The sequence below is a fragment of the Chiloscyllium plagiosum genome, chromosome 3 (genome assembly GCF_004010195.1).
Source record: "Chiloscyllium plagiosum isolate BGI_BamShark_2017 chromosome 3, ASM401019v2, whole genome shotgun sequence".
Taxonomy (NCBI): Eukaryota; Metazoa; Chordata; class Chondrichthyes; order Orectolobiformes; family Hemiscylliidae; genus Chiloscyllium; species Chiloscyllium plagiosum.
Genome location: NC_057712.1, coordinates 120,661,248 through 120,669,962, shown reverse-complemented (window position 1 = coordinate 120,669,962; position 8,715 = coordinate 120,661,248). Strand labels below are relative to the sequence as shown.

General features: G+C 42.2%; 1 protein-coding gene across 2 annotated transcripts in view; it reads left to right on the top strand.

Annotated features, from left to right (window-relative positions):
* plb1 (phospholipase B1) overlaps positions 1-8,715 on the top strand; it is a 168,507-nt gene that overhangs the window by 130,351 nt on the left and 29,441 nt on the right. For both annotated transcript variants that reach the window (XM_043687221.1, XM_043687220.1), the window contains exons 48-50: positions 5,531-5,574; positions 6,356-6,455; positions 7,202-7,253. In XM_043687221.1, coding sequence (XP_043543156.1) covers positions 5,531-5,574; positions 6,356-6,455; positions 7,202-7,253 — 196 coding nt within the window. The remainder of the gene's footprint in view (positions 1-5,530; positions 5,575-6,355; positions 6,456-7,201; positions 7,254-8,715) is intronic.

The following is an 8,715-nucleotide window of genomic DNA, read 5'->3' as shown; positions in this document are numbered from 1 at the left end:
ACTGGTCACTGCCTGCCATTCTGAAATGGAGCCGTTTATCACTACCCTTTGTTTCCTATTAGCCAACCAATTTTCAATCCAATCTAGTACTTTGCCCCCAATACCATGCGCCCTAATTTTACTCACTAACCTCCTGTGTGGGACTGTATCAGAAGCTTTCTGAAAGTCCAGTTACACTACATCTACTGGATCTCCCTCGTCTATCTTCAGAGTTACATCCTCAAAAAATTCATGTAGATTAGTCAAGCATGATTTCCCCTTCTTAAATCCATGCTGACTCTGTCCTATCCTGTTACTACTATCCAGATGTGCCGTAATTTCATCCTTTATAATAGACTTCAGCATCTTTCCCACCACTGAGGTCAGACTAACTGGTTTATAATTTCCTGCTTTCTCTCTCCCACCTTTCTTAAAAAGTAGTATAACATTAGCCACCCTCCAATCCTCAGGAACCGACCCCGAATCTATCGAACTCTGGAAAATAATCACCAACGCATCCACGATTTCGAGATGACTGGCAATGAATTTAACTGAGGGTCACCATGCCTCAGGTCCAGAGAAGGTTGAGACAGCAGGTCCTTTGTAGTGATCTCAGCTGGTATAGGAATTGAACCTCTGCTGTTGGTGTCACACTACATTGCAAACTGAGCTAACTGCACATCCATTGTTAATAGGCTGGAGGTTGCTGCACAATGATTGAGCAACTCTAGTCTCTCCATCAGCGGTCTCTCTGGACTCTCCATCTGTCTCTGGGCTCGCTGATCCATTCCGTGGCTACCTCCTCTTCCAGCCTGGTAAGGAATCTGGTGCCTGAAACTCATCCTCCTGTCTTGGATTGCTTCCACCAATTATGTGCTGTTTCCTCCTGCAGACAAACAAAATGACTCCCAATGGGTGTCTGGCCACTTTAGAAGCCTGTGAGTCTGTGACTGCTCCTCAGCCCTCCCTAGTGAGTATTTCATAGCCCGACTGTCCTAAGTGGCTCCCATGCCTACACATCTTCAAAGTAAAACCCAAGTTCCTGTGTGACGTCCCTCTGCACTGACACACTTACATTACCCAATACTTTGATGAGTATCACTCTGCCAGGACTGCACCACAACACTTACCACAGCTTCATAATCCGCAGATTGTTTTCCTGACAAATTGGCGTGCATGGTCATAGCTGAACCTATCAAAACACTGTATATAAAGGTCCAAACAGTTCCTTTATCCATCTACCCTCTCAAATGTGGGAAAATACTGTTTTATTAGGAGAGGCTGGATAAACTGGGATTTCTTTCACTGGAGCGTAGGAGGTTGAGGGGTGACCTTATAAAGGTTTATAAAATCATGACGGGTGTAGATAAAGTGAATGGCAGGTGTCTTTTCCCTAAACTGGGGGATTTCAAGACCGGGGGCATATTTTTAAGGTGAGTGGAAAAAGATTTTAAAAGGACAAGGCGCAACTCTTTTACACAGAGAGTGATTCGTGTGTGAAATGAAATTCCAGAGGAAATGGTGGATAAGGATACAAGTTACAACATCTAAAAGAGACTTGGATGAGGAGTATGTGAATAAGAAATGTTTAGAGGGATATGGTATAAGAACAGGGAAGTGGGACTAGTTTAATTTGGGATTATGTTTGGTATAAATTGGTTGGAGCAAATGGTTGTTTCCATCTGTATGACTCTATGACTCCTTCTCAGTAAACCTAGGCACAAAGTAGAGATTACTTGATAAATCAAATACCTCAATGAAATTAGAATCATCCTCCCAAGTAATTACAGGTCCACAATCCTTTATCCAAAATCATTGGGGCCAGTTGTTTTTTGGAATTCTGAATTTTTCCCCCGTAGGGCCCAGGGCAGCATCTCTTAATCAAACATCAATATTGCAGCAAAAACGTATGAATACTCACACTAAGTGGGATAAATAAAGACTAGAAATACTACTACAGTTTATTCATAGAATAATATACTGATAAATGAAATACATAGACCATAAATGTTTGAGGACATTTTATTTCCAGAAAAAACATTCCAAGAAAAGCATTTGGTAAAACTTAAACATACACAGCTTCAGCACTATGGCACACGGCATTTTTAAAGACTTCTTCAAGTGTCATCTGTCTCATTAACCTAGATTTCTGTCTAAGCAATTTCTCTTTAATTGAGTAAATTGCCATAATCTCTTGGTCACTGATAAATGAACATTGTTTAAGGCCAGCAATTAACTAATCACACATTTTAACCATATCGTCTATGGGAATTTTTTCTGATTGTGTTCACAAAGTCATCATCACCATTATCCTCATGCTTACCTGTATTTAACACCACTTCAGCAACTTTCCCATTACTCAAGGAATGCATGGCAGGTGCGTTATTGCCAATGTTCAGCATTCCTTCTATGTCAGCTTTCTGTAATTTACACTTTTGTCTGATAAACTTTGTGTGTAAGTTACAAGGTTTGCTATCATCTTTTTCTCTTCAAAGACAGGAAATCCTTCAAAGACTTCATTTGTAGGTTCATTTAAATCAACATCGTTGTAGGCTACAGTCCATGCCAAGCATTTGTTAATGTTGATTTTCCTTATATTATTCTTCATGGAGCATAAAATTCTTTGGTCACAAGGCTTTAACACTGATGTCACATTAGGGGACAAGTAAAAGCCGAAAACATTACTTTTCACAAGAAGTTCGGCAGGGGGATGTGCAGAGCATTGCCCAGGAACAATAAAATTTTATAGTTTTCTTCCAGTCCAGCTTGCCTGCAATGAGCTCGTGCCGCTGGTATGAGGTATGAAGTTACTCAACCAGTGGAAAAACATTTCTCCAGTTACCCATGCTTTCTTGTTTGCATAATAATTCACAGGTAAATTGTGTACACCTTTAAGACATCTCCAATCACCGCCAACTTCACCTTGTGTGTGCCTGCAGCATTGGCACACCCAAGAATAGTTAACCTGTCCTTGATATCCTTAAAACCTCTTGGTGCTCTCTCTCATCAGCCATTGTTAATGTTTTTGTAGAGATGCAGTGCCAGTGGAGAGCTGTTTCATCAGCACTGTATATTTGTTCAGGATTAAGGCTTTCATTGGACATTATCTTGGCAATGAGTTTTGAAAAGATTTGTAGGTTGAGGTTCTGAATGTGGGTTTGCTTGCTGAACTGGAAGGTTCATTTTCAGATGTTTCATCACCTACTAGGTAACATCTTCAATAAGCCTCCGAATGAAGCACTGGTGGTGTATCTGCCTTCTATTTATATGTTTGAATTTCGGTGGGTTGGTGATGTTATTTCCTATTCTATTTCTCAGGGGGTTGTAAATGGGATCCAAGTCAATGCGGGCTACTAAGTCTTCTTGGCATCATGGTAGTCCACAAACCCACCAACACACTAAAACAACAGCTAATGAAATTATACAGACCACAAGCAAAACTAATATCATTTGCAAAATGCCTTCCAAGACTGTAACACTACATTGGACAAACAGGCAGAAAACTAGCCACCAGGATACATGAACATCAACTAGCCAAAAACCAACATGACCCACTCTCACTAGTATCCTTACATACAAATAAAGAAGGACATCACTTCGACTAGGACAACACATCCATCCTAGGACAAGCCAAACAGACGCACACAAAAGAATTCCTAGAAGCACTGCATTCCAACCAGAACTCTATCAAAAAACACATTGACTTGGATCCCATTTACCACTCCGAGAAATAGAATAGGAAATGACATTGCCATAGGAAATGATGTCGTCACAGGAAATGACATCACCAACTCACGGAAACTCAAACATATAAGCAGAAAGTGGGCTACACCACTAATGCTTCATTTGGAGGCTCACTGAAGATGTTACCTAGTATGGTGGTGAAATGTCTGTAAACGAACCTTTCAGCTCAACGAGCAAACCTACATCCATTATCATGGCAAATTTGTCAATATAATTTTCAGCTGCTTCATGGTCAGCAGAAGCCTTTTCACCACAGATTTTCAGATATTTTACACCATTACACTTCTTTAATTTCTGCAATCAATCTTCTGAATATTGACACTTGTCTTCAATGTCCCATTCTTTGATATATTCTGGCTTGTTTCACGACCAACAAACCTGTCAGTGGCATACATTCACTTCTTCCTTGTCGAATCCATCCCATCAACACATGGCTAAGATCTTCACTTTTTGCCCTATGCAGATTTTTCCTATTTTTCATTAGTTTATGGACATCACTGTTACCATAAAACTTCAATAACTTGTCTTTCTTTTTTTTTAATCATATACAGTGGTAGTTCTGACACCATATTCTTCAGTAAGATGCCACACAGACATACCACGATCAAGGCTTCTGCAATAACTCCATTTTCTGCGTTATTGATAACGTCAGATGCTTCCTTTGTTTATTATTGTTTTGCATAAGTGTATCTGCAGCTCTTTTTGGCATTTTCAGACCAAAATTATACACATTGGAGAAAATAGACAGTTGACGCCTGCTAGTGCTGGGCCACGCCGCCACGTGGATCGTGTGGATGTGGACTTCACCTGCCAAACAAACCTTGTTAGGCAGACATGACTAACACTCCACAGTCCACGAAAAATCTTCAAATTTCATAGCTTTTCAGATTTCGGAAAAAGGATTGTGTACCTGTACCTTCTTTGCATAACAAGCAGCGGCCCATTCATCATCTTCCTGCACCCCAGCCGGCTTTTGGAATGGGTGCCTCACTGCCATCCCCAGGAACTAGGAGTACCTACCTTCCCCGGGCAGCATCCTCTGAGAGGCTGCTGGACGGTGGGGCCAGTCGCTCAGATGGAGATGTGGTCCGAGGTGCCATTCCTCACTGTGGACGGCATGGTGGCGCAGTGGTTCGCACTGCTGCCTCACAGTGCCAGAGACCTGGGTTCAATTCCCGCCTCAGGCAACTGTCTGTGTGGAGTTTGCACATTCTCTCTGTGTCTGTGTGGGTTTCCTCCGGGTGCTCCGGTTTCCTCCCACAGTCCAAAAATGTGCAGGTTAGGTAAATTGGCCATGCTAAATTGCCCGTAGTGTTAGGTGTAGGGGAATGGGCCTGGGTGAGTTGCTCTTCAGAGAGTCAGTGTGGACTTGTTGGGCTGAAGGGCCTGTTTCCACACTGTAAGTAATCTAAATCTAAAAAAGAAGTCAGTAGATGGCGAGAACGATGCTGCCCTGGATATTGGCAGCCTGAGGGTAATGGTGGGCTGGGCTGGGATTGGATGGGGGTGGGGGGGGAAGGAGGAGGTTTGTCTCCATTACCAGCCCCACCACTTGACTTGCTCCTTCCTTAGCTGCATAGACTGAATTGATTGGCTGCGGTTAATCAGTCCACCCGTCTGTGTCACTTCCTGTCCCACCACTAACAACCTCCCCATGACCGGGCAATTCTGGCCAAAGAGTGCAACAGTTTCTCAAATAAAATCAACAATTTTAAATTTCAAACCAGATCCATCTGATTGGATTCAAATTTGCAAAGACTCTTTGGCTGATAATACCAACATTAATTTCTTTCTCTTTTTTTTGTAGCATTGGTGGGGATAAATCACTTGAGATTGTGACCACTCTTCCTAGTAAGTCTTTTATGTCTCATCAAAAAAGTTACCCTTTTACTCTTTTAAACTCCAGGAGATACAAGCCTAGTCTATCCAACCTTTCCTCATAAAGGAACCCACCCATTTCAACAATTAGTGCAGCAAACTTTGTCTGAACTGCTTCCACTGCATGTGCTTTCTTCCTTAAATAAAGAGGAATGTGTGAACAATTCCCCTCACAATACACAATAATACCCTGTCAGTTTTCCTAGTAACTTGCTCCTGATGTCCTACATTGTTGCTATTTTGTGTATAAAAAATATTGCTCAAATACTACTCACTAAGACACAAGGTGATCTGTTTTGGATGCAAGGTTCCAACTCTGGACCCCTGACCCAGGGCTACTTCCATCAGTGTTAGTCCCAGCTTCTCATTGTTGATTGATATTTTGGCTGTGGATTTACATCCTCTTTCCAAGATCCACTCCGATGCATCTTCAGTTGACACGTTGCCACATACACCTATGGCCTCCAGATGTTTCCAAGACTAATTCTTGCTCCCATTGTTATGTCATATCCTCATGCTGAAGTTTCTGCAGTTCAGTGAATTCCGTTCTTGGAGCCCAGTTCCTGCTTTTTGCAGGCTCAGAACAATTCACACAGGTTGACCATTTTACCCATAGTTCTTCTATCCAGTCTGAGTCCACATAAGGGAATAATGACAGCAGAATTATAACAAAGTGCTAAGGCACTGCTTTGCTGAAACTAAATTTCTCATCTACTCTCTCAATTTTCTCATGTTTATTTCTTTCTTTTTTCAGATATATTGAAAAAATTTAATCCAAATATCTACGGTTTTGCCACTGGGATTGGAAAACATATGAGTAATTTCAATGTGGCTGTTCCAGGGTCAATGTCCCAGTGAGTACTCACTTATTGGGTGGCTTCAGTTTTGGCCCATGCTGGGAGTTAAGCAGGCAGTGCTCTCACCATACATGCCCAAAACCACATTTACTAAAAGACAAACCCTGATGGTTTGTGTCTCATTCATTGTGCAATGTGCAGCATTCCTTCCGTGACAGGCAGAATGCTCAATGCCCAGTTCCAACCAGCATATGAAGACCACTATTGGCACCTATTGCTGTGAGCAAGGAGATGTTTCTGGTTCTCTCCTGACTATCCTGCAATACCAGGGACTGTCGTAATTAAAGTATGACTCCGTTTCCAAAGGTATCTCCTGTCAGAAATGTGTAGGTCTTACTTAACGATTGCCACACTCTTGCCCTCAGTTTCCAAACTATCCTTTAAAGGAGGAAAGTGAGGTTAGAGAGTTAAAGGGGGGGAGTTCCAGAGCTCAGACATCAGCAGATGATGGCGAGGAGATGATGGCCAGGGATGTGTAAGAGGCTGGAATTAGATAAGTGTAAATATTTCAGCATTAAGGTGCTAGAAGACATCCAGAGATAGGGAGATCACACATGAGTTGGTCAATCAGGATGAGAGTTTTTAAAATAAAATTTGAAATTAAAATATAAATGTCCTGTCTCAGTAATGCCACCCGTAGCAGCTATCAACCCAACTAGCTCAAAGGATGGCCAAAAATACAGACTGATGACAATGCATTTTAAAATGGTGATTTTATAACTTCTTTTTATCCCTTTTTGCAGTGATATGCCAAAGCAGGCTCGTATCTTGGTACAGCTCATGAAGAACAGTTCAGTAAGTATCTTTTTTGAGAATATATTTTTTGCTGTTTGCTGCTATCACCTTTAGGACTGTAACTGGTTCCAATACCAAACAGAGCTCCAAGATACCCTGGAACATTGGGAAGGCAAACAAAGAGAACCAGGCTTAAACAATCAGACTTTTCCCTAATCCAGATTGTCATCTAGCATGGACCACAGTATGGATGTCTGTTCTGGTCGTTCGCATTCAGAAACTGCCAGTATGATACACTTTTAGAAATATGCACAGACCTTGCACAGAAGGATCAATCCATCGTGTCTGTGTCTGAGGAAGTTCAGCAATCCTGCCCTTTCCCAAAGCTCTCCAGTCTCTTTCCCATCAATGAATTACCCAGTTCTGTTGGCAACGTTTAAATGCTCCTTGTCATACAGTGCTAACTGATTTGAGTTACGTTGTGACCCCAGCCCCTATCCGTCCTCCCAAGAACAGCTTATTGCTGGTGATTCTCATAAAAAAAGGCTGGTCATGTAGGCTCAGGTTTTCAGAGTCTGGGAGACTGAATAAGCTTTCCAAATGACCGGGTATGTCCTGATTCTAACCAGTGGAAAAGGTGGCATTGCAGTAATGTCTAGTAATCCAAACTGATGCTAAGGGGTCATGGCTGCCAATGGATTTGAGTGTCATTACTGCATCTGGAATATGAAGCCAATTCCAGTGAAAGTGACAGAGCGACTTACACTCATTGTTGTAAAATCCCTTCTGGATCATTAATGTCCTTGGAGAAGGATATCTGCTCTCCCTACCTGGTCTGGCAGACATGTGACATCAGACCCGTGGCAATGAGGCTCTTAACTGGCTCTAAAATAGCCCTAGCAAGTTCAGGGGCAATTAGGGATGAGTAACAACAACTGGTCTAGCAGACAATGCCCACATCTCATTAAAGAGGTTTCTGTCAATTTCTGCCAGCTTGCTAACCATGCCCTGCCCTCCTAACTAGGCTGGCTCTATCCTGGACATAGATATCTTCTACCTCTTTCCAATTTTTGTGGACTCCAGCTATTTTTTCAAGGATGTGTGGTTCACAGTTCACTGGATGAGTCAATTCACCTTATGGCGAATGGTGACACTGAAGGATTCAGTGAGACTGGAGGGCTTGAGTTATACAGAGAGATTGGGATTCTTTTCCCTGGAGCCATAAGAGGCTGAGGGTGATCTTGTAGAGGTTTATAAAATCACCTGATGCACAGATGAGGTGAATAGCAAAAATTTTTTCCCCAGGGTAGGGGATTCCAAAGCTAGGTGAGTAAGTTTGCAGATGACACCAAAATTGGAGGTGTAGTGGACAGCGAAGAGGGTTACCTCCGATTACAACAGGATCTGGACCAGATGGGCCAATGAGCTGAGAAGTGGCAGATGGAGTTTAATTCAGATAAATGCTGCATTTTGGGAAAGCAAATCTTGGCAGGACGTATACACTTAATGGTAAGGTCCTAGG